At 40.2% G+C, this 26725-nt stretch overlaps 1 protein-coding gene across 1 annotated transcript in view; it reads left to right on the top strand.

Moving 5' to 3' along the window:
* The first annotated feature begins 335 nt into the window (after nt 1-335).
* The window catches only part of CFAP43 (cilia and flagella associated protein 43), a 93242-nt gene continuing 66852 nt past the window's right edge, over nt 336-26725 (top strand). Inside the window, exons 1-6 of the mRNA XM_053583163.1 lie at nt 336-501; nt 1801-2054; nt 7329-7425; nt 16690-16857; nt 19136-19286; nt 25509-25668. Of these exons, the coding sequence (XP_053439138.1) occupies nt 440-501; nt 1801-2054; nt 7329-7425; nt 16690-16857; nt 19136-19286; nt 25509-25668 (892 nt within the window). The 5' untranslated portion in view covers nt 336-439. The remainder of the gene's footprint in view (nt 502-1800; nt 2055-7328; nt 7426-16689; nt 16858-19135; nt 19287-25508; nt 25669-26725) is intronic.

Genomic DNA, 26725 nt, shown 5'->3' with positions numbered 1-26725 from the left:
GATTTGGAGCTCCGGACTTAAACTAGATCTGCATTTAAGTGAGGAGGATGTGAAGATTAAATGAAACGATGCCTGCACGGCTGGCTCTTCGCACACGACTAGGCAGGTCAGCACTCAGTTCGTCCGTTGTGACACGCATATTGTAAGGATTTACTCCGAGCGGGGACACTCCAGCACCCACTCGGAGAGGCCCGCCCCGCCGCTTGCGTCGCCCTCATCTATTGGTCGAGTCGCAGCAGCACTTCCACCAATCCTCTTGGCTCAGGAGAGAGAGCGGGCCTAAGGGCAGAGCCAATGGGCGCAGGAATTCTGGTCTCCGGGATACGAGTGTCAACAGTGGCGGCGTCCCAGGCCAGGCTGCCCCGGCCTGGAGTGACGGTTACAGACCAGAGTCAGGGTCCGGCATTTGCTGCCCGCGCCGGGCTGAAAAACACGGGCCATGGCGCAAGGCCGGGAGCGAGAGGACACCTTCTACGCCGCCGGCCCGTCCCTGGCCGTGAGGTGTGGCTTTTACCGCTCCGCGACTGGCTTCGGTCTCGCGGAAACCCCTCTGACCTACGTCCCCTCTCTGCCCTTCTCTTCCTGAGTTTCCACGCAACTTCGATCTCTTCTCTGTCATCCCCAACGCTTTCCCGTCCCTTCCAGTGAGACCTCTGCTGTCGCTCCCCTTCCCGATATTCAGTGACCGCGGCTCCAGTTGTCCCCTTGTTTTCTCTGCCACCCGGACCCTCGCTCGCTTAGGCTTCCTGTCCTCCACCCTTCGTTTCTGCCTTCTCTCTCCGGCTCCGTATTCCCTTCGGTGATCCGGTCCCCTGACCTTTCTTACACAGCTCTCTCACCCCCCTTCCAGGGACAGCCTCTGTAGCCATCCCCTTCTAACTACCAAACACTAACTTTGGATTTATTTGCATTTATAATGGCCTTTGAAAAGCACGCTGCACAGCTATAAGAGCTATTTCTTTCCTGGAATGTTACCCACACTCAATTCCATACAGCATCCTCCACTAGTCCTGTACTCTCCAGTCTCTGGAGCTGCCTCACCAAATCACAGTTCTCCACCATCTTCAAGCGCGTCTTTAATATTTTAATAAATATATAATCTCTTTGATCTCCAACTCTCCTTCCTTCTAACATGTTACCACACACTCCTTACTTAAAAGTATGTTCCTTTTTGTGCTCTAACCTTTTTCATTCATGTCGGCTTCATTCCTTTTATTTTCTGCATTTATGTGTATTTTTAGGTCTAAAATGTAGTAGAATATTGAAATGATTTCATCTGCTTAAAGAAGCTGTTTTTCTTCTCTGCTCACAACCCCAAAGCGTGCTTTCCTACCCAAAGTTGTTTCTTAAAGTTTTTTTTTTTTTTTCAATTTTTGACCAAGAATACCAGTAGGGAGATTTAAAGTTTATTTTTGAAATCAAGCTAATTATAAAAAGAATGGGTGAGGATGCACCTTTCTGTTTTTAAATTAGGATCAAACTTTTCTCTCTGTTGTTTTCACTTTTTTCCCCCAAGTATACAAGACCCTAGAACTGAGAGTTTCTTATTTGTCAGAGAGTTTTCTTTGTTGAAAGTTATCTGAAGAAGACTATTGGAACTTTAGGTCTACATTTAAATTTCAATAGTTCATTGACTCAGATTGATTTCATAGCCAGCATGTGTTTTTTATCTTAGAGATTGTACATAAATGGTATGAAAATGGAATAGATATGTTTCAGAGGTTTTGATTACCTTTTCTTTGTTTTAAAAAAAAGTATTGGAAATGTATTATATTGACGATGATATATCTTTTCCCAAAGATGGGTGCAAGGATTCCCTAAGCAGAATGTTCATTTTGTCAACGACAACACCTTTTGCTACCCGTGTGGGAATTACATAATATTTATTAATATTGAAACCAAGAAAAAGACCGTACTGCAGTGCATTAGTGGAATTGTGGGCGTCGTGGCAACCAACGTTCCCTGTGAAGTTGTGGCTTTTTCTGACCGGAAGTTAAAACCCCTCATCCACATATACAACTTTCCTGCATTGACCAGAAAGACCAAATTAAAAGGTATCCTTTAGGTCTCTTCTTCTTTCCATAACTGAAGAGTTATGTTATAAGATGTGACCAAATCTAGTTATTGTAAATGAAGGTGTTTTGTTTGTTTGAAGTTTTTTTTAAAAATATGCATTTTTAAAAGAGGGAATCAAACTGATCACAGATTATTTAATTAAATGGACTAGAGCCTTTCCACTCAAAGTGTAGTCTGTATACCAGCAACACTGGGAAGCTTGTTATAAATGCAGAAACTTGGCTCCCCTTCTTCCACATCTACTGAATCAGAATCTGTATTTTAACAAAATTCCCCAAGCGAATTACATGCACATTAAGTTTTGAAAAGCACTGGACTAAAAGACTCTATTACCTTTTCTAGCACAATGATTTTTTTTCTTTCCCAATGATTTATCAAAAATCCAGGTGAATTGATATTTGTATAACTTCTACAGGAAAGTAAGTCTCTGAGCCTCAGTTTCCTCATCCATGAAATGAGGATAAAAGTTACTTAATGTGAAGGCTGTGGTAATGATAAATGAAGTCATATATGTGTATACACATATGTAGTATATGTATGTACATATATATGTGTGTGTGTGTATATATATATATATATATATATATATAGAGAGAGAGAGAGAGAGAGAATATGTATGTAAGCCAAATGCTCAACGTTACCTACCATTTGAATTACTACTGACTCATTCCTAGATACGGCTGACCCAGACTGAGCTGCTATAGGTCTACTGGAGCCTCCATCTAATGAATTTAATTTATCATTCACCACACCATGGACAGAAAGCTCATACTTGAGGCTAGTCTTAGTTCTATAGCCTTATGTAGTCAAATAAGTGTTTGGGTGAATTCAGGCAACATCACTATAATTTGTAATATTTTATTTGTGGGCAAATTTGTGTTCTCAACAGATAAAGATAACTTTTAAAAGATAACCCACTCACAGATTGGGAACTGTCTAGATGGAGTATTTATAACTCTCCTTTATCTTTAAAATTTCTTCAACTTAGTTATTTGGTTACAGCCCTATCCAAGCAACTGAAAGTTAATCCAAAACAAACGGCCAACATTCATATTTAATAACGAAGCCCTAAAAGAATTCACAATAAGGAATAAACCATCAAGGATACCAATTATTACCACCATTATTTAATGTCAACCTAGAAATTCTAGCCAAAGCAGCAAGATGGCATGAAAATTGAATAGATGCGTTTCAGAGATTTTGATGGTTTTTTTCTTTTATTTGTTAAAAAGGAAAGAAAGAAAAAGTATTTGAAATATATTATATTGTTGATGACATATCTTTTCCCAAAGATGGGTAGAAGGATTCCCTGAGAAGGATAGGATTCCCTACCCTTGCCACTGATTTTGATAGGCAAGTATAGAGGGTCATTTTAACATCATGGTGCTGTAGTAATTAGGAGTGTGGTACTGATGTAGGGATCACCAGGTCAGCGGAAGAGCTGGTCATTTTGTCAGTGACAATACCTTTTGTTACTCTTGTGGGAATTACATCATATTTATTAATATTGAAACCAAGAAAAAGACTGTACTACAGTATATTAATGTAATTGAAAAACATTATAGCTACAGGAAAGGAGATGACAGGTAATGCAATAGTCTACCAGAACCATTAAAAGAATGCTCAATAAGACAATAATTTCAAAATAAATACCCATGCAATTAGATGATTTATGTACTTAAAAATAATCCAAGGAAGAGATCTGAGTGACCCAGATGAAGAAAACTACAAAAATCACAGGTTTAAAATCTTAAACATGTAGAAACATATTCTTGAATGGAAGGCCTGGCTATTAAAAATAAATATATTTTTGATATTCGTCACAGAAAGTAATTCATAGGTTTGTGCCATGTTTTAGATAGCAAGGAACACTTCAATGAAATGATTCCAAAATTAATCTGGAGAAAAAAGTAGAGAATGAGAGTAATAGGAAAGAGAGTGATGGCAAGGACAGAGGGCCATTTTAACATCATGGTGCTGTAGCAATTAGGAGTGTGGTACTGGTGTAGGGATCACCAGGTCAGCGGAAGAGCTGGTCAGGGGACAGAAGCAAGTGTATAAGAAAGCGGAGTAAATGATGATAGAAGTCCCTCCCCCAAAGAGGATATGTATGATTCAACAATGGTATTAAAAAACATTCGAACAAAAGTATCAAGTTAGGGCGGCGCCTGTGGCTCAGTCGGTAGGGCGCCGGCCCCATATACCGAGGGTGGCGGGTTCAAACCCAGCCCCGGCCAAACTGCAACCAAAAAATAGCCAGGCGTTGTGGCGGGAGCCTGTAGTCCCAGCTACTCGGGAGGCTGAGGCAAGAGAATCGCTTAAGCCCAGGAGTTGGAGGTTGCTGTGAGCTGTGTGAGGCCACGGCACTCTACCGAGGGCCATAAAGTGAGACTCTGTCTCTACAAAAAAAAAAAGTATCAAGTTAGAGATTCATGTTATACTATACATCAAAAGTAAGGAAATATTCACTATAAAAACAAACCCATTTGACAGGTAGTAGAAAATATGGTAGAATATTGAAGTGATTTCAGGATGGAGAAGAACTCTATATAAAGGAAAAATTTTTAAAGATTAGTATATCACATATTTGATTATATACAAATTTTAAACTTATGAACATGAGAAATTAAAAGGCAAACAGGAAAATATTTGGAACAAATCAAATATTTTCAGAGTATTTATAAAACAATAAGAAAAAGACAAACATCCCTTTAAAGCAATCGTAAAAAGAAAAAAAAAACTTGCCTAGACAAATCACAAAACTCCAAATGACCAAAGACAGCAAAAAATGTTACATCTCAATATTCTTTTTGAAAAGTATATTTTAAACCAAGATGCTATTTTTCTGCCTGTCAAAGTCACAAAAGATTATAATTGCTAGGCAAAATACAGTGAAATTGATAGCACTGTTATTCATTGTAAGTAGGAATATAAATTGATAACAGTCTTTCTGGGAGGTAAATATTAATACCTACCCTCTTTGACCCAGTATACCCACTTCAAGAAGTAGAATTTAATTTTAAAGAAATATAGTTAAAGGTTTATATGCAAAGGAGTTAAAAATACTGTCATAGGGTGGCGCCTGTGGCTCAGTGAGTAGGGTGCCAGCCCCATATACCGAAGGTAGCGGGTTCAAACCCGGCCTCGGCCAAACTGCAACCAAAAAATAGCCGGGTGTTGTGGCGGGCGCCTGTAGTCCCTGCTGCTTGGGAGGCTGAGGCAAGAGAATTGCGTAAGCCCAAGAGTTGGAGGTTGCTGTGAGCCGTGTGATGCCAGGGCACTCTACCGAGGGTGGTACAGTGAGACTCTGTCTCTACAAAAAAAAAAAAAACATCCCATAAAAGGGTATTATGCAAACATGGGTTTTAACTTTTTGAATAAATATTAAGGGAATGATAAAATGCTCAATATAATGTAAATAAAATACCAATAGACTGCAACACTATATATGATCCAAATTCCACTTTTAAGTAGAGTATTACAATACTATTGAATTCATGGTTAATTTGTATATATTTTTACAAGTAAACACACAGAAGATAATATTAGAAAGAAACCTGGTAGATTTGGTGGTAGGATTACAGAAGATACATTGTTCTTTTGCTTTTTGGGGGGAGATATTTTTGCAAACACCACATGTTTTTAAACTTAAAGAATAAATCAAATTAGTAATCTTTAATTATAGCAAGAAATGTTCATGTAGTAAGGATAGAATGATTTTGATTTTTCCTTCTATATAGCAAGGATTTTTTTCTATCAGTACATAAAAAATATTTTAATTTTTGCATTAAATGTTTACTAAATGTATTGGCGGGTTTGATTATACTATGCTAAATAAATTCAATAAATGACAGAAGTCATATTTTAGAGTTCTGTTATGGTCAGTTGAAATATGAAGGGTTTAAAAAAGCAGAAAACAATTATTAAAAATGTACAGAACAAATAACAGAGACACAAATATAAGAAGACAGACCTACTGAAGGCAAAGATTGCAACCTGTGGAAACATGAAAAACAGCACATAAAGGAGAGAAAATCAGAGTTCCATTTACTGGGAAACACAGACAGACACTTCCATGTTTTAACATCCTCATCACACACGTTTTAAAAATGTTGCTAAGACTTTTTTTTTAAATTAAATCATAGCTGTGTACATTAATGCAATCATGGGGTACAATGTGCTGGTTCTATATACCATTTGAAATATTTTCATCAAACTGGTTAACATAGCCTTCACATTTTCTTGGTTATTGTGTTAAGACAGTTATACTCTACACTTAGTAAATTTAACTTGTACCCTTGTAAAATGCACCGTAGGTGTGTTCCCACCAGTTACCCTCTTTCCACCCATCCTGCCCCCTCCCCCCTTCTTGGACTATGTTGGGTTATAGCTTTCATATAGCTGTAAATTGGTTTCATAATAGGGCTGAGTACATTGGATACTTTTTCCATTCTTGAGATGATTTGCTAAGAAGAACATGTTCCAGCTCCATCCATGTAAACATGAAGGGGGTAAAGTATCCATCTTTTTTAAGGCTGCATAATATTCCACAGTGTACATATACCACAATTTAGTAATCCATTCATGGATTGATGGGCACTTGGGCTTCTTCCATGACTTGTTGCTAAGACTTTTAAAGTCATGTTGCATTTCTTCAACTATAGGTAAAACTTAGAATAGAACTTTTTTTTTTTTTTTGCAGTTTTGTTTTTTTTTTGGCTGGGGCTGGGTTTGAACCTGCCACCTCCGGCATATGGGGCCAGTGCCCTACTCCTTCGAGCCACAGGCACCGCCAGGATAGAACTTTTTATAGTTGTTGCAAGAGCTGAAAGATACTAAGGTAAAGAGATAAGGAAATAAACTAGAACTATTATAATTTACTGCGGTATTTGAAGCTGTTTATTCTAATTCTCATTTATTTATTACGTATTGCATGGTTCTCGGGTCTTTTAAAATCGTGCGGGGCCATACATGGTACAATATGATCACTGTATTAAACTCTGGGTACAGGAACCTAACGGTGTTAATTCACTCTAACACATGTGCCTTTTAAAAAATGAAGCTTAACTCTGCTCATAGCTTTCTGTTCATAGTCTTAGAAATCAGCCAGTAGATCTCTTATTCTAACAGTTAAACAAGTGAATTCTAACAGTTGAATTAAGTGAAAATCATTAGAAAAGGGAAACAAACTATAAGACTATGGCTAATCTGAACGTGATGATCAAACCCTTGTAATGGATTTTATATTTTAGGCGATGTTCTTCTGGATTACACTTTACTTGCGTTCAGTTACTGTGGCACCTACCTGGCTAGTTACTCCTCTCTCCCAGAATTCGAACTGGCCCTTTGGTAAGTTTCTGCATCCTGCAGGATTCCTTTCACTGGGTTATATTTTACTCTCACCCTTCTGGATTTTAGCAAAGGAAATATACATGAAAATTTTGAAACAAGGAAAAATAGAAGGGAAAAAAATCTTCATTGTAAAGTTTAATGTAGTTGCTATGTTTAGACATAAAATTTGGCAGTCAGGGCAAAAACAATATAAGAAACTATTGTCTTTCTCTTTTATTAATGTGCTGTTATATTTTCTTTCACAGATAAAGAACACATTTATAAATACAGTTCCATTTTTTCTTTTATTTTCTTTTATATTTTTTGGTTTTATAGACCATTTAACATATGGTGAAGATAGCCTTCCTGGCATTTTCTTAGTTATTGTGTTAAGACATTTATATTCTACATTTACTAAGTTTCACATGTACCCTTGTAAGATGTACCGTAGGTATAATCCCACCAATCACCCTCCCTAGCTCCATTTTTTAAAAAATGGCATCATGGAGTTGTTTGCATGATTTTTCTTTCTTTTTTTTTAATTGTTAAATCATAGCTGTGTACATTAATGCAATCAAGGGGTACAATGTGCTGGTTTCATATACAATCTGAAATATTCTTATCAAACTGTTCAACGTAGCCTTCATGGTATTTTCCTAGTTATTGTATGTAGACATTTGTATTCTGCCTTTAGTAAGTTTCGCCTGTACCCATTCCAAGGTGCACCGTAGGTGTGGCCCCACACATCACCCTCCCTCCACCCTAACCTCTCTCCTCCCTTCCCCTTCCTTGGTCCCTTCCCCATAGTCTTGTGCCATAGTTGGGCTATAGCCTTCATGTGAAAACCACAATTTAGCTTCATAGTAGGGCTGAGTACATTGGATACTTTTTCTTCCATTCCTGACATACTTTGCTAAGAAGAATATGTTCCAGCTCCATCCATGTAAACATGAAAGAGGTAAAGTCTCTATCTTTCTTTAAGGTTGCATAATATTCCATGGTGTACACGTACCACAATTTGCTAGTCCATTCGTGGGTCGATGGGCACTTGGGCTTCTTCCATGACTTAGCAATTATGAATTGGGCTGCAATAAACATTCTGGTACAGATGTCTTTGTTATATTGTGATTTTTGGTCTTCTGGGTATAAACCTAGTAAAGGAATTATAGGATTGAATGGCAGGTCTATGTTTAGGTCTCTAAGTATTCTCCAAACATCCTTCCAGAAGGAACTATTAGTGTGCATTCCCACCAGCAGTGTAGAAATGTGCCCTTTCCTCCACATCCACGCCAACATCTCTGGTTTTGGGAGTTTGTTATGTGGGCTACTCTTACTGGGGTTAGGTGATATCTCAAAGTAGTTTTGATTTGCATTTCTCTGAGATTAAGGATGATGAGCTTTTTTTCATGTGTTTGTAGATCGTGCGTCTGTCTTCTTTAGAGGAGTTTCTCTTCAAGTCCCTTGCCCACCCTGAGATGGGATCATGTGTTCTTTTCTTGCTAATACGTTTGAGTTCTCTGTGGATTCTGGTTATTAGACTTTTATTGGAGGTATAACCTGCAAATATTTTCTCCCATTCTGAGGGCTGTCTGCTTGCTTTACTTACTATGTTCTTGGCTGTGCAGAAGCTTTTTAGTTTGATCAGGTCCCAGTAGTGTATTTTTGATACTGCTTCAATTGCCTGGGAAATCCTCCTCATAAAATATTCACCCAGGCCAATTCCTTCTAGAATTTTCTCTGCACTTTCTTCAAGTATTTTTATAGTTTCATGCCTTAAGTTTAAATCTTTTATCCAGTGAGAGTCTATCTTAGTTAATGGTGAAAGGTGTGGGTCCAGTTTCAATCTTCTACAGGTTGTCAGCCAGTTCACCCAGGAACATTTGTTAAATAGGGAATCTTTTCCCCATTGGCTTCGACAAGCCAATGTTTTTAATTGGCTTGTTGAAGATCAAATAATGGTAAGTAGCTAGATTCATCTCTTGGTTCTCTATTCTATTCCAGACATCTACTTCTCTGTTTTTGTGCCAATACCATGCTGTTTTGATCACTATCAATTTATAGTACAGTCTCAGGTCTGGTAGCATGATTCCTCCTGCTTTGTTTTTATTGCTGTGTAACGTTTTGGCTATTCAAGGATTTTTCTGATTCCATATAAAATGAAGTATTATTTTTTCAAGATCTTTAAAATATGACAATGGAGCTTTAATGGGAATTGCATTAAAATTATATATTGCTTTGGGTAGTATGGACATTTTAACAATGTTGATTCTTCCCAGCCATGAGCATGGTATGTTTTTCCATTTGTTAATGTCTTCAGCTATTTCTTTTCTTAAAGTTTCATAGCTCTCTTTGTAGAGGTCTTTCACGTCCTTTGTTAGGTATACTCCCAAATATTTTATCTTCTTTGGCACTACCATGAAAGGAATAGAGTCTTTGACTGTTTTTTCGGCTTGATTATTGTTGGTATATATAAAAGCTACAGATTTATGGGTGTTGATTTTGTAGCCTGAGACATTGCTATATACCTTGATCACTTCTAAAAGTTTTGTAGTAGAATCCCTAGTGTTTTCCAGATATGCGATCATATCATCTGAGAAGAGTGAAAGTTTGATCTCTTCTGACCCTATGTGGATACCCTTGATCTCCTTTTCTTCCCTAATTGCAATGGCTAAAACTTCCATTACAATGTTAAAGAGCAATGGAGACAATGGTCAACCTTGCCTGGTTCCTGATCTAAGTGGAAATGATTTCAATTTAACTCCATTCAATAAGATATTGGCTGTGGGTTTGCTGTAGATGGCCTCTATTAGTTTAAGGAATGTCCCTTCTATACCAGTTTTCTTAAGTGCTCTGATCATAAAGAGATGATGGATATTATCAAAAGCTTTTCCTGCATCAATTGAAAGAATCATATGGTCCTTATTTTTTAGTTTGTTTAAGTGCTGAATTACATTTATAGATTTATGTATATTGAACCAGCCTTGTGACCCTGGGATAAATCCCACTTGGTCATGGTGTATAATTTTTTTGATGTGTTGTTGGATTCTGTTTGTTAGGATCTTATTGAGTATTTTAGCATCTATATTCATTAGTGATATTGGTCTATAATTTTCTTTTTTTGTTGGGTGTTTCCCTGGTTTGGGGATCAAGGTGATGTTTGCTTCATAGAATGTGTTGGGTAATATTCCTTCTTTTTCTATATTTTGAACAGGTTTAGTAATATAGGTACTAGTTCTTCTTTAAAGATTTGGTAGAATTCTGACGTAAAGCCATCTGGTCCTGGGCTTTTCTTTTTAGGGAGATTTTGTATAGTTGATACTATTTCAGAAGTTGATGTAGGCCTGTTCAACATTTCCACTTCATTCTGGCTAAGTCTTGGTAGGTGGTGTACTTCCAGGTATTGGTCAATTTCTTTCAGATTTTCATATTTCTGAGAGTAGAGTTTCTTGTAGTATTTGTTAAGGATTTTTTGAATTTCTGAGGGGTCTGTTGTTATTTCATTGTTACCATTTCTGATTGATGAAATTAGAGATTTTACTCTTTTTTTCCTGGTTAGGTTGGCCAAAGGTTTATCTATTTTATTGATCTTTTCAAAAAACCAACTTTTGGATTTATTGATCTGCTGTATAATTCTTTTGTTTTCAATTTCATTTAATTCTGCTCTGATTTTGGTTATTTCTTTTCTTCTGCTGGGTTTGGGGTTGGAGTGTTCTTCCTTTTTCAGTTGCTTGAGATGTCCCATTAAGTTATTAACTTCCTCTCTTTCCATTTTCTAGAGGAAGGCTTGCAGTGCAATAAATTTCCCTCTTAGGACTGCCTTTGCAGTATCCCAGAGGTTCTGATAATTTGTGTCTTGATTGTTGTTTTGCTCCAAAAATTTGGTGATTTCCTTCTTAATCTCATCTATAACCCATCTATCCTTCAGCATAAGGTTGTTTAGCTTCCATGTTTTTGTATGGGTATGTAGGTTCCTGTTGTTATTGAGTTCAACTTTTATTCCATGATGGTCTGAGAAGATGCAAGGAATAATTTCTATCTTTTTTAAATTTGCTGAGGTTAGATTTTTGGCCTAGGATGTGGTCGATGTTGGAGTATGTTCCGTGGGCTGATGAGAAGAATGTGTATTCAGTTCTTGGGATGAAATGTTCTGTAGATGTCTGTTAAGTCCCAATGTTGAATGGTTAAGTTTAAATCTAAAATTCTTTGCTTAGCTTCTTTTTGGAGGATCTATCCAGCACTGCTAAAGGGGTGTTAAAATCTCCAACTACTATGGAACTGGAGGAAATCAAGTTGCTCATGTCTGTTAGAGTTTCTCTTATAAACTGAGGTGCGTTCTGGTTGAGTGCATACATATTAATAATTGAAATCTCATCATACTGAGTATTACCTTTAACAAATATGAAGTGTCCATGCATGTTTTTTCTAATGTTGAAATTTAGACAGCATCTACATTAGAGCTCAGTTTGAAGTAGTTGTTCCTAGAGACATTAAAAGACTTGTATGTTCAGAAAGTGCAGCATTATAGGGCTTTTGCCAGGTAAATAGGCAATACTTGTGTATAAGATACATTTCTCATCTTTTCTGGGTCATTTCATGTGGCCAGCTTCAAGGCTGCACTCACTTTTCCATTCATCATACAAACCTCCTTGGGAGAAATCTATCTTAGTAAGGGGAAGTATATTACAGAACATTCCAGGAATGATCAAGGATAACGTACTAGCATTTCTTATATAAAAGTATAAGAATCTAGGTTCAGAGAGCCACATTTAGTTTGTATAGAGTTTATTTAAAAAATAACTTTGTTGAGGTATAATTGGCATATAATGAACTTGTCATATATAGAATGTACAATTTGAAAAGTTCTTTTTTTTTATTGAGAAAGTCTCACTATGTCACCCTTGGTAGAGTACTGTGGCACCAAAGCTCACATCAGCTTCAAACTCTTGGGCTTAAGCGATTCTCTTGCCTCAGCCTCCCAAGTAGCTGGGACTACAGGCGCCTGCCACAACACCCGGCTATTTTTTGGTTGCAGTTGCTGTTTAGCAGGCCCGGGCCGGGCTCAAACCCACCAGCCTCAGTGTGTGTGGCCAGCACCCAACTCACTGAGCTTTGGGCACCAAGGCAATTTGATAAGTTTTGCCTTAGGTGTATACCCATGAAACCATCACCATAATCAAGATAACAATCATATCCACCACCCCCAAAAGTTTCCTTCTTTCTCCTTGGATTCCCTTTCTTGGCCCTCACTGCTGATGTGGTTTCTGTGACTCTGGATTAGTTTCTATCCTCTAGTATATCTCACATACAGGGAGCACAGGGAGTCACAGAGTGAATATTCTTTTCTTTTGTCTGGCATCTTTCATGCAGCATAGTTATTTTGAAGTTATCTCATGCTGCTGTGTGTGTATCAATAGTCATTCCTTCTACTCCACAGTATGTATATACCACACTTTATTCACCTATGGATGGATATACTACTCTTAGCTTGCTAAGGCTGCTATAATAATAAAGTCTCGGGGCGGCGCCTATGGCTCAGTCGGTAAGGCGCCGGCCCCATATACCGAGGGTGGCGGGTTCAAACCCGGCCCCGGCCAAACTGCAACCAAAAAATAACCAGGCGTTGTGGCGGGCGCCTGTAGTCCCAGCTACTTGGGAGGCTGAGGCAAAGAATCGCTTAAGCCCAGGAGTTGGAGGTTGCTGTGAGCTGTGCGAGGCCACGGCACTCTACCAAGGGCCATAAAGTGAGACTCTATCTCTACAAAAAAATAAATAAATAAATAAAGTCTCACAAACCACAGTCCCCAACCTCTGGCACCAGGGACCAGTTTCATGGAAGACAATGTTTCCATGGATGGTATGGGGGCTGTATGTTTTTCATTTTCCCATTCAAAAGAGAGAGTTTTTTTTATAAAATAAAACACAACCATACCCTATGATATAATCATTCTACTTCTTTTTTTTTTTTTTTTAGAGACAAAGTTTCACTTTATCACCCTCAGTAGAGTGCTGTGGCGTCAGAGCTCACAGCAACCTCCAACTCCTGGGCTTAGAGGATTCTCACCACATTTGCCTCAGCCTCCTGAGTAGCTGGGACTACAGGTGCCTGCCACAGTGCCCAGCTATTTTTTGTTGCAGTTTGTCCAGGGCTGGGTTCGAACCCGTCACCCTCAGTATTTGGGGCTGGCGCCCTATCCACTGAGCCACAGGCAATTTAATTTTTATTAAATCATAACTGTGTACATTTATGGGGTACAATGTGATGATTTTATATATAATGTGGAATGCTTAAACCAATGAACATAATCATCACCTCACTTTTTTGTGGTACAACATTTATAATATACTCAGTTGTTGGGGGAGATATGCTTTTGATGTAAGTCTGTAAGCAATTGATTTATTATGGTTTTTATGGTCTTTGTGCAGTCAGACCTCTCTGCTAATGAGATAATCTGTATCTGCCCCTCCCCAGCACTAGCATCACTGCCTCAGCTCCACCTCAGATCTTCCTTTTACAGAAAAAAATTATTTCTGGCCTCTCTCAAGCACAGCAACCTTAGACCTATGCTCCCACATGGTAACAGTCTGTTGTGTGGAGAAGTGTAGTTGCTGGTTGACACATGAGTTAGGATTTAGGCTCAGTGGCTGACACAGAAACCCGCAACCCCAGCAAACATTCCTTTCTTTCATATAAGCAGTTTGGGTGTGAGTGGCCCTTGGAAGGTGGGTGGCTCCTGAGTATCAGCAGCCACCTCCTGTCTGCTACTATCTCACTGCTCTCCCATTTCTAGGGTGCTGCGCTCATCTCTAGTCTAAAATGGGGCACCACTCAGAAATTTTAGGGAGCCACTGGGAAGAAAAAAGGAAGGGGGGCAGGGCACAAACCCTGTGTTGAAATGCACAGTTTGGAAGCTGCACATAGCACTTCCACTCAGGTTCACTGAGCACCTTCCACACAAGCCACACCTCACGGCAGAAGATGCAATAACATACAGTCCCCACTGTGAGTGGCCGTGTGCCTGGTCCCAACCCAGGGGCTCTGAAATGGAGAACAAACGTTGGAGACACGCTGTGCCTTTGCCACAGATAACCAGAGGTAGAGCTCTGGAGAGAGATCTGGAGATAAACATATGGGGGTACATAAATCAATTGTGAATCAAAGCGATGAAAATAAAAACGAACACCTCAAGAGAAGCCCGGGACAGAACCTGGAGGAGCACTGATGGAAGGGACTGAATGACAGAAACCCACAAAAGTGACTCACAGGAGTAGGTGACTCACAGGAGTGGCCCTGTGGCAGGGGGAACGCCAGGTGGTTCCAGAATAGCCTCAGCCGGGGTTCCGCAGAAGCAGAAGCTGAGACACAGCTCTGAGCCCCTTGGGGTGCAATCCCGGGGGAGGAGGCAGGGATGGTCCTCAGATGTGAAGGGGCGTCCTCTGCTGCTGCCCCCACGTGGTAATCTGTCTCCAAGGCGGTCTTCTGGGAGGCTGGTCGGGCTGCTGGGAGGCTGGACGGTCCAGGTAGTGACAGACTGTGGGTGAGGAAGAGGAGAGGAGGACAGGAGCATTCATACCTCAGCTCCTGTACCCGATCCTACAGGGTGTGGACACCACATTTGCAGGTTTCTTGCCACATCCCACATGGCGAGCTTGCTGCCCACAGGGAAGCCCTGCCCATGGGTAGCTGGTGTGAGGCGAGGCACAGGCGGGGTGTGTCCAAGCCCACACAGAGCTAGGCAGGAGAGATGGTGGGCCCAGGCTCAAGTGGGGCTGAGGACATGTGAGCTGTCCCAGGAAAGACATGACATTCTAGGAGTGATTCCAGAAAGCAGTTGTGGGACCAGGGTGCAGAGGTAAAGTGACACAAGGACCCAGAAGTGCCTGCTGGTTTAGGATGAAGGAGCTGCCTGTGGGTCTCGGAGGGAGCCATGTTGGGATGGTGCTGACAGGATACAGAAGTAACTTCTGCAAGAAGTTTGCTCAAAGGGAAGGAGAGGGAGGTAGAAGGGAGAGACTGAGAGAAGCCTTTCTTAGAAGGTGGTGAAGGTGAGCAGGAAGGACGCAGAAGAGAAGGAGGGTCTGAAGATGCAGAAGAGAAGGAACCACGGATAGACTGATGATTCTAGAAAGGCAAGACAGTAGGATCCAGAGCCCAGGTGGTGAGACTGGCCGTAGGTAGGAGGAAGGATGTGCCTTGCATGGTGACAGGAGATGAGGAGGCCAGAACGGTGCAGTCCCCAACAGGTAGTTCTATTTGATAGCAGGGATTTGGGGGAGCTCTCAGCTGATGGCTTCAATTTTAATCATGGGAATCAAGGCCATTTTCTCAGACTGGAAAGGTGGTGGAGGGGTTAGAGGCTTCAGGAACGGGGAGAATATTAAAAATGCTGCTTTAGAGAATGGGAGAGAGAACTGACCAGAGAAGCACAGCAGGGCTAGAGCGTGTGTTGAGGATCTGGAGCGGGTGTCCCTGATATGGCATCTTTGTGTGATGTCTCCAGCAGCCCAGGCTTCCAGTGTAACCATCCAGGGTTGGTGGTTGCCAGGTACCTAAGGCAGAAAGTCCCAGGATCAGGGAAATGGAGACAGCAGCAAGGGAATGGTGGGTGTGATGGACAGGGCATTTCTGCTGGGGAGGGAGGGGAATTGGTGCAGTAGGAGCCAGAAGACGGCCAATCTCAGCAAATGCTAGTTCCAGCTTCCTGCCCATAGCCCTGGCTGGAGGGCTGGCCCCACAGATGAGGGCTGGGCTCACATTTATTTATTTTTGTCCTTTAATTTCATTGTTCATGGTAGAGCTTCAGGACATTCTCTCAAATAAGCAAATCGATACATTCCTTTTAAAATACTATCACTGTGATTTTAAAAACTCAGTAAATGATCAAAGGGCTTAGATAAATACAGTCACCCAGAGCTATTTGGAATACTCAGACATAGTACTTCAGAGGCAGGGCACCTACATTTGTTTTTCAGCAACTGTGAAGGTATATTCCATTTTGTAGGTTTGGGTGAGTTATATTCAAACTTAACAAGGAAGATAAAACAGCCTCAGTTGGTGTAGCATATGATGGTGTAATATTTTTAAAATATGTAGTCATTTTGTTTTCTTAGAATACAGTATAATGATAAGCATAATTGTTTATAAATTTTAACATTCATGTCATAGATTACATAAATTGTGTTACAAATTATGTCCCAATTTATGTAAATTATTTTAAAATAATTAGATATTCTCAAGACATGAAATTCAAATTATTTTTTTCATCAAATGCTATTTTTTCTAAGGAACTGGGAATCAAATGTCATTTTGTGCAAGAAATCGCAACCTGGTATGGATGTGAGCCAGATATCTTTTAACCCCATGAACTGGTGCCAGTTGTGCTTATCAAGTCCAAGTACAGTGAGTGTGTGGACCATTGAAAGAAATAACCAGGAGCATTACTTCAAACCAAAGTAGGGGGCTTTGTTACTTCCTAACAACAATATGGTGGACTTTGCATTCATGTAATGTGTTTGGGCCAATTTGATGAATTAAGGGGCTTTATACATACATACACACACATTCGTACAGCTTATCTTTTATAACATCTTTCTACCTATATAATTATCTTGTGGTAGTTGTTTGCATTTCAAAAGGATTCTCTGTGACTAAATTTCCCAATGATTTTCTTTTAAATATCAAGTTCTCTGAAAGCTGTTTTTGAACATGGTTTAGTTTTCCAAAATTTGATTTGTTACTACTGTTTTAAAGCATGCCTGTTATATAAAAAGACAGTTATGACTATTGTGCTATCATTATTATTATTATTTTAAACAGGGCCTCAAGCTGTCACCCTGGGTAGAGTGCTGTGGCATCACAGCTCACAGCAACCTCCAACTCCTGGGCTCAAGCGATTCTCCTGCCCCTGCCTCCCAAGAAACTGGGACTACAGGCACCCGCCACAATGCCCAGCTTTTTTTTTTGGTTGCAGCCATCATTGTTGTTTGGCAGGCCCAGGCTGGATTTGAACCCTCCAGCTCAGGTGTATGTGGCTGGCATCTTAGCCGCTTGAGCCACAGGCGCCGAGCCTTTGCTATTATTTTGATGCTCTACTATACTCTCAAAAATAGGAAACTAATATGGAAAGCATATGGATTATACATTCAGCCACATTGTCCACAAATAAAAGGGTGGTCGGATATATTGGAATCATGAGAGTTACCTGTGTAAACAGAACTGGGTCAAAGAGAAATTCTACAACAAATGTCCCAGTAATAATGGGTATCTTTGTTGAGAAAGAGCTAAAATACTCAAGGTGCCACTGAGCTGACCATTTTTATATCCTCCACAAAGTCAGATCAAGAGGTGTAGGACAGGAATACCTTTGAAATTGCAATTTTTGAAAAATCACATTTTAAGAGAAATGTGAAACTAATAAAGTTTTCAAAACTTTGTTTGAGAGCCCTAAAAGAGACACTTGTTTCTGATTGGCCCTCTTTATGTCTCAACTTTCGCAAGAACCCACTGATAACCAAACCCGTCTCCAGTCAGAGTTGACAACGCTGTACCTTTTAAGAACGTGGGTAATATCTCTATCCGATCCTTGTCAAGGCAGTCAAGTAATTTATCACACCCTTTTTTCCCTTTGCTTCCCTCAAATGTTCTCTAGTTTTGAATGTTTAGTTGTGACTTCTCTATAAAGAAATAAAATGGAAGAAAAGAGGAATGGATTGTCCTGGTTCATAATGTAAGCAGGATTTGAGAACACTTAAACCTTACATTTTAGTAGTAGGTACTTTTGTTTGTTTGTTTGTTTTTTTGAGACAAAGTCTCACTGTGTTGCCCTCTGTAGAGTGCTGTAGCATCACAGCTCATAGCAACCTGAAACTCTTGGGCCTAAGTGATTCTTTTCCCTCAGCCTCCCAAGTAGCTGGGACTAAAGGTGCCCGCCACAATGCCTGGCTATTTTTTGATTGTAGCCGTCATTGTTATTTGGCAGGCCCGGGCTGGGTTCAAACCCACTAGCTCCTGTGTATGTGGCTGGCGCCTTAGCTGCTGAGCTATAGGCACCAAGCCAATAGGTCCTGTTTTTATATGATTGTTTTTTGAAATTATTTATCATTCATAAAACATAACCAAGGAAGTTTTAAATTTCATGCATTAGGCCACAAATTCTTTAAACTATCATAAATGTATAATAAATTTGAAAGTGAATTCTTGATATCAGAGGTTCCAAAGGTAGCTGAATATAGCCTACATATATATTTATTTTGACCCACAGTGGTTTTAATTCGAATTAGCTGCTAACATTCAAAATTTGAGAGACTTCTCATAAATATCCATAGATAATGATACGCTCATAAAATTTTGAAACCAAAATTTCACATCAACAACCATCTTGGCTAGAACTTAGTGGTGCTTGCCACCTTGACAAGGAGCAAAACATCCCATTTGTCACAGTCCCCAACAGCCACATATTACCTGCCCATACCCCCATCAGCATTCAAATTTACAACTCCTGATTTAGAGAGTAACTTTGAAAAAATTTTGATAATCCCTCCGTACTTAATTTAAAACTGGATATAACTTGTCCTTTTATAACATATTATATATATTTTAAATATACCATTTGGCTTTTATCTTTTTCATTTTTTATGAGTTACAATACTTCTGTAACTATTGACATAAAGTGGTTACACTAATGATTAGTTTCGGTTCACCTGATTGTGCCTGGTGTCTCTTTTTCTACAGGTCGGTAAGATTACCTCTAGAAGATGGGTCATTTTTGAGTGAAACAGACATAACTTTCCCCCAGTCATTGCCCAAAGATCCCATCTATGGACCTGTGCTGCCCATGTCAGCCATTGCTGGACTAGTTGGTGAAGAGGCAGAAAACTTCAGGGTAATTACCTGGTACAACTCCTTGGGGTTTTTTTTGCAGTTTTTTGGCTGGGGCCAGGTTGGAAAACACCACCTCCGGTATATGGGGCTGGCGCCCTACTCCTTTGAACCATAGGCACTGCCCAACTCCCTGTTTTTCTAAAGGACTGGGGCCTAGGAAGTGAGATGTCATCCTGACAGGCAGGATAAAATGGATCATCTTAGATTTCAATATGGATTCGCCATGGAGCCTGGGAGAAACGCAGACCCTGAAGTTTTAGGTTAGGATGACTGGGATGATGATGGCTAACAGAAACAGGGATCCCAGATGTGATTTCCATCTTGGACATACTGGATTTGGAGTACAGGGAAGACATCCAGCTGGGGGTACTGGGTGGAAGTTGGCAAAGTGAACCTTGTGTTAGGGAGGAAGAGATTGGGTCAGATAGAGATGTCAATCCTCTCATAGACAGGATGGTGGGAGCACTGGGGGGTGTCATGACCAGGGGAGAAAGAGCACATAAGAGGGGGAAGAGCAGGGGCAAGCTGACTGCCCAAAGTCAGGAGGAGAAAGAGGAGTCAGTCTGCAAAGGCACAGTCCCAGAAGGAGGAGCAACACCAGAGAGAAGCCAGGCTGTAGAAAACAGGAAGAAGTTTTAAAGAGGGATGTTGTCCAATGTCATGCATTCTCCATTCATTCAGCCAACTGAGGTTTATTATCAAGCTCCTCCTGTGTAGCAGATGCTGCTTTAAAGAGAGTAACATGACAACCAACCAGGGGTGCCCTCAGGGAGACAGAAGAACAACAAGTGAAGAGATACATTAAAACACTGCCAGATGTGTTTTGATCATTCTGATAACAAAATATATGGAGTTGGAAGCAGCAAAGAACAGATTAGTCAAGGAAGGCCCCTGGGGAGATGACACTGAGCTGAGAGTTGGAGGTCAGGGAGGTATTTTAGGTGGAAGAAACTGCATGGGCAAAGGTCTCAAGGGCATCCACCTGGGGGTGAGGGGTGCATGCAGGTTATTCGAGGACCTTTTTGCTCATCTGTGATGTTCTATATCCCAAAAACTATGCAGAGATCTTTTCTTTTGTTCATCAGCTGTCGTTATGTTTGTGGATTTAATGTATGTCCCAAGGCAACTCTTATTCTTCCAATGTGCAGCAAAGAAAAAAAAAAGGTTTGAAATCCTGCTAGGGGAAGAAGAGAATTGGTCTGTGTGAGGAACTAAGGAAAGTCCAGTAGGTTGGAGCAAGAGAAATAAAGGGGAAGGGAGGTGCAGGTGGGCTCAGAAGGGAGGGCGGGAACAGAGAGCAGCACTCGTGTGGCCTGGGGTTAGGAGATTCCCTCCCTCCTGAACCTGTGCTATGCTCATGCTTCTGTTAAACCAAGCCAGGAGGTAGAGGAGGAGAAGGTTCCTGAACGTTTTTGACCACTATAAAGAATTGGCCAGGGCTAGGTTTGAACCTGCCATCTCCGGCATATGGGACCGGCGCCCTACTCCTTGAGCCACAGGTGCCGCCTCAATGTGAAAATTTTTATTATAAAAACCTCTGTGGTGGCAAGCAAGAGAAAAAGTTGCATGCCCTTGATTCAATTTTTGTAAACATGGAAAGAGATTACAGTCGATGCTCTGTATCCAAAGCTTCTACATCCATGGATTCAACCAACTGTGGATCAAAAATATTTGGAAAAAAATGAATGAATATGTACAGACTTTTATTTCTTGTCATTATGCCCTATACAATACAGTATAACAACTATTTACATAGCATTTATTTTAGACATTACAAGTAATCTAGAAATGGTTTAAACTGTGTAAATACTATGTCGTTTTTTAATCGGGATCGTGACCATCTGCAGCATTTGGTATCCGTGGGGGGTCCCTATAGACACTGAGGGATGGCTGTAATTCCTGTTACAGCACAGGTCTTTGCCCTGGATATAGTATAACCACACTCAGCCACAGCGGGGCAGCAAAGTAAAAAAAAAGAGATCAGCCATGGAGATTTACAACTTGAGAGGCCGGCACGGTGGCTCACGCCTGTAATCCTGGTACTCTGGGAGGCTAAGGAGCTGGAGACCAGCCTGAAACTTGTCTCTAAAATTAAGCTAGGCATTGTGGCTGGCACTTGTAATCCCAACTACTCCAAAGGCAAAAGGATCCCTTGAGCCCAAGAGTTTAAGGTTGCTGTGACCTATAATGATGCCACAGCACTCTAGCCTGGACGACAGAGTGAGACTCTGTCTGTAAATAAATAAATCATAAGGAAATATTAATAAAACCATATACTTTGTATGTAAGTTGGAAGTTAATTTTTCCTGTGGTTTACTCTTTCACTTTATACCTAAATAATGTGAGGAAGATGGCAAAAACATTAATGTCTGTACAACGACTGAAAACATAATGAAAATAGATTTCAGATGTCTTGATCCCATTCCTTCCTTTGCATATCATTTCTTTTGATCTGAGTATTAAGGGCAAATAAATCAGTAATGACTTGGTCTACATTAAGGGTCTTAAAACTTGGCAAGTCGGGGACTTTTACAAAATTACAAACATTAAATAGTCCCATTATCTTGCTTGTAACAACACTAGAAGTTTCCTTTTTCCATCTACCCTTTTCATTTTTTTAAATAGAAATTGCTAAATAGAAATCTCTTTTATAAACTCAAATATTTTGAAACATATTTGGATTTTTACACTTTTCTAAAGCAGTATTACGTTAAACTCCAATTTATGATGTTTGATCTCCACATCAAAATGCTCGTTAGTTGATTCCAAGGGTCTGAAAAAAGGAGACACTACTATTTTTAGACACTACTGACATCTTTCCTATTAAGGAAAATTCTCAGAACTTTCACAATCAAAAATTATTGTTTCTGCTCACATAACTCATAATATCAGTCACATTTAAATGGCACCAGATATATTTATTGGTGAAGGAAAGTAATAGGAAGACAAGTCCAGGTTCATCTTAAAGAAAGAAAAGCCACATACAAAGCTAGTTTAACATGCAAAGGCCAGAAAGGTCTGGGTTTTAACCCTCACCTTCTGTTTCATACACACAGATTCAACGGTATTGAGAATGAGATGTTTGGTGTTTTTTTTTTTTTTTTTTTTAAGCTTTTGACCCTATTGTCATACTAGATAGAGTCTATATTTTTGTGATTTATAGGCTAAGGTTAAATGTCATCAAAACAATTAAAGAAACTTTTAGGCGATTCAGTGAATAACTTTTTCTTTGTGAATCAAATCTCAGTCAGATACAATAGAAATGTCGTTAACCAGCAGCAGTTTAATCCACCTGGTTATTTTGCCTTTTTCTTTGTGCACTGGGTGATCAGATTATTACTCAAGTATTTATTTTCTTCCCCCCTCTTTTTTTTTTATTATTTGGGATTCATTGAGGGGACAAAGAATTAGGTTGGTTATACTGATTGCATTTGTTAAAGTCCCTCTTATAATTATGTCCTGCCCCTCAGAGGTGTGCCATACACTGTGACCCACTATCCTCCTCCCCTCTCCCTCGTTCCCTACTACTGCCTTCACATTAGACTTGAGTACGTTGGATTCTTGCTTCTCCATTCTCGAGTATTTATTTTCTAACTATCCAAGATTATGAGGGAATGAAATAGCCTAGTCATACAATTAAAGTCAATCTAGCCTTTAAAAAAAATTATCATGGTGAATGCTCTGTGCAATGGCTGCCTTAGTCACACTTCAAGATCCATCCCAAAGATGATTCTCTCTCTCCATTCCCCTTGCCCCAGAAGGGGCAAGAACTCCTTGCTTTCTCACTGCTGCTCCTGTGGTGGTTACACACCTGTCTGCTCTAACCTACCATGTTTTCTGATGCTGATGTTTGTGATTGCCTGTTGAGAAGAGGGATCCCTTAGGATTTGGTGCAATCCCTGGTATATAAGCAAGTATTTATTGAAATATCAATCATGCCACAAATTTGTATCAGTTGAGAATCTAGTAGAAATAGTTATTGGGCAAGGCCACACTTGCCCCTACTTTGAATCTACAAATCTTGTGTAAATTAAAAGTAATATGTAATATATTATTCAAGCAACTGAGTATTTATTAGAAGGATGGCTTATATACATCAGGGATTTTTGAATAGAAAAATACAGATTCATGGGCGGCGCCTGTGGCTCAAGGAGTAGGGCGCCGGTCCCATATGCTGGAGGTGGCGGGTTCAAACCCAGCCCCAGCCAAAGAAAAAGAAAAATACAGATTCATAATCTTCCCCCACTGTGAAACCTATTCCAAGTCAGCCTGCTTTATTTTTTCTCACAGCCCTTTTCGATATATATACACATCATACACAATATATGTCTAGCACAATATGTAATAAACATTGTTACACAACATACACATTCTATGTATTTAACTTCCTAATTTATTTTCACTCCTTGTTTCCCCTCACCGGATATAAACTCCATGCAGGCAGGGATTATTTTTGTTTTTTTGTCTGTTTGGTTATTTGTTTTGGGTCTGTTTTGTTCACTGCTACATCCCTGTGCTCAGAACAGTGCCTGAAGTGTAGTAAGTGCCCAACAAATGTTTGTAAAATGAATGAATGCCCGTGCGAAAATATGAAATAAACATAGATCTCATAAGGAATTTCAGAGTTTTGTGAATTTGGCTAATAGTTTATTTAAAAATGCCTTCTGTGTCTCTGCATAAGGATATCTAAAGAAAAAGACGTTCTGTTGTAGCACATACAGTAGTGTTACAACAGAATAGCATAAGAGAATGCTCAGCACTCAACATTATATAATCAATAAATAAAGAAAAAGTAAGCTAGTACAATGGACTAGTTCAAATAAAAAGGAGGGAGTGCTGTATTCTGGTATCCTGAATTCAGAATCTGAATCAGTGCTGTGGGAAGCACATGCCTTAAATAGTTTCTGCAGCCACCTTGACCTCCGTGAAGGAGAGCAGGTGGTCCCCAGCTTACCAAGAAAGGGGGAGCAGCCTCTCCCTGCTGGATACCTGAGTGTTTATAGTTGCAGGGGCACAACACTGAAGTATATCATCTAAGGCAGAGGTCAACACTCTGTAGCCTGCTTTTGATGGCTCAAGGTTAAAAATGGTTTTTACATTTTTATATGGATTGTAAAGGGGGGAAAAGGATATGTAACACAGACCTATGTGATCCATAAAACCTAAAATATTAATTATTTGGTCCTTTCTGGGAAAAAAATTGCCTTAGACCCTTGGTCCATATTGTTTTTACTTTTTCCCCAAAGTCAGCTTTTCTTCTAGATATATCTTTTTCTTCTAGGTACATTTTGTACATTTTTCTTTTCATGGAATCAGAGTCACACAGAATGTTTCATGAACCAAATGACAGAAGCTACTAGAATCAGGCAAAGGATCCTCTTATTCCCCATGAGCACTCACTAATGGCTGGAGGATCCAGGCCAACTTCTCCATAGCCACCAAGGAAAATCATGCTGTGTTCCTGCAGAAGCAGGAGACACACATGCTGAAAGTCTTGCTCTGAAAGGATGATCTTTTTTTTTTTTTTTGCTTGCAGTTTTTGGCCAGGGCTGGGTCTGAACCCACCACCTCCGGCATATGGGGCCGGTGTCCTACTCCTTTGAGCCATAGGTGATGGCTATGGCTTTTTTTTTGAGACAGAGTCTCACTATGTCGCCCTCGGTAGAATGCCGGAGCGTCATAGCTCACAGCAACCTCCAACTCTGGGATTCTCTTGCCTCAGCCTCTCAAGTAGCTGGGACTACAGGCACCCGCCATAACGCCCAGCTTTGTTTTTGTTGCAGTTGTTTAGCTGGCTCAGGCCGGGTTTGAACCCGCCATCCTTGGTGTATGTGGCTGGCACCATAACCACAGTGCTACGGGTACCAAGCCAAAAGGATAATTTTAGCTAGACAATGACCTTCTTAGTTTTAAGACACCAAAAAAAAAAAAAAAAATCCAGAAAGAAATACTTCAGAAGTTATTACTCATAACTTCCCTGAGAATCTGTGACAGGACTGAATGTGTTGACATGAACACCTTATTTTTCCTTAGTGAATTAAAGTATATAGGGAGAAACTTGGGGAGGAAAGAATAGTTCACTTAGCTCCCCACAAATAGGAAAAGCAGTGAATTTACGTTGGCCCACATGCGTTGGTTTCTTTTTAGGAGTTCCCCTGGGTATTTCTCTGGCTCTTCACCATGACTGTTTTCTTAACACAAGGTTTTTATTCTTTCCCTGAAGCCAAAAGATGATGCATACCCTTTGCTTCACCCCACTATGCATTGCTGGACTCCAACGAGTGATCTGTATGTTGGCTGTGAAGAGGGTCATCTTTTAATGATTGATGGAGAGACCTTGAAGGTGACTGTGCTCAATAAAGCAGAAGAGAGAACACCACTGGGTGAGAAACCACTCTGCCTCATATTCCCAGAAGCGTAGGTATAGGTGTTGATTTTGTTAGTTTTCCTCTTTCTTGGAGACATCTTTGATTCCTCCTCTATCCGGTTACCAAGTCCTGTGGATGACCCTGCCCACTAGTTGCTGTTAATTGATGTCACTATACTCTTGACATTCTGCCACCACTTTACATGCATATTTCCTGAAATCCTCAAAAGAACGTCATAAGGACACACACCTTTATCTCTGTGACATAGATGAGATATATTATGAAACATACCCAAATTCATGTGAACTGCGGAGCTGACAAGACACCTGAATCCAATAAGATCTCAAGTCCAAGTTCTTTGCTACCATGCTGTATACGTTTCTACATATATTCCCTCAACCCCTTTTTCCACCATGACCATCTCTTTTAAGCCCAAAGCCATCTTTTTTTTTTTTTTTTTTGAGACAAAGTCTCAAGCTGTCACCTTGGGTAGAGTGCTGTGGTGTCACAGCTCACAGCATCTACAACTCTTGGGCTCAAGCGATTCTCTTGCCTCAGCCTCTCAAGTAGCACCTGCCACAACACCCAGCTATTTTTTTGTTGCAGTTGTCATTGTTGTTTTAGCTGACCCAGGCCAGGTTCGAAACCGCCAGCCTCTGTGTAAGTGGCTGGCGCCATAACCTCTGAGCTACAGGTGCTGCCCAAACCCAAAGCCATCTTAAAAATTTCCTTTGTATTGCTATTGCTTGGTTAGACTTTTAAAGAGAACTGATCTAGTCTGCCTTAGATCTAGTGTCTTCTATTCCTGGTCTTTGATTCCTGGCCATCAGCCATGGCCAGGGGCAGGTCTGGGTCACAGGAAGCCAATGCCTCTCCACTGAGAGGTAGATGTAGACTCTTTGAGGAGGGAGCCTCATCAGAGGACATGCCCTCAACCTGTCCAATGCATTCTATTCCAGTTACCTTTTTACAGCTTAATTTCTGCAACAGCCTTAGAACTCACTTCACTGACTTTAATCTACATCTGACCCAAACCAGCAGCTCATCTCTGCCAAACTGCCCTTTTGGAAGA

The sequence above is a fragment of the Nycticebus coucang genome, chromosome 3, assembly GCF_027406575.1.
Source record: "Nycticebus coucang isolate mNycCou1 chromosome 3, mNycCou1.pri, whole genome shotgun sequence".
In the NCBI taxonomy this organism is placed as follows: Eukaryota; Metazoa; Chordata; class Mammalia; order Primates; family Lorisidae; genus Nycticebus; species Nycticebus coucang.
The sequence above is the reverse complement of the archived record's forward strand: the minus strand, read 5'-3'. Positions and strand labels throughout refer to the sequence as shown.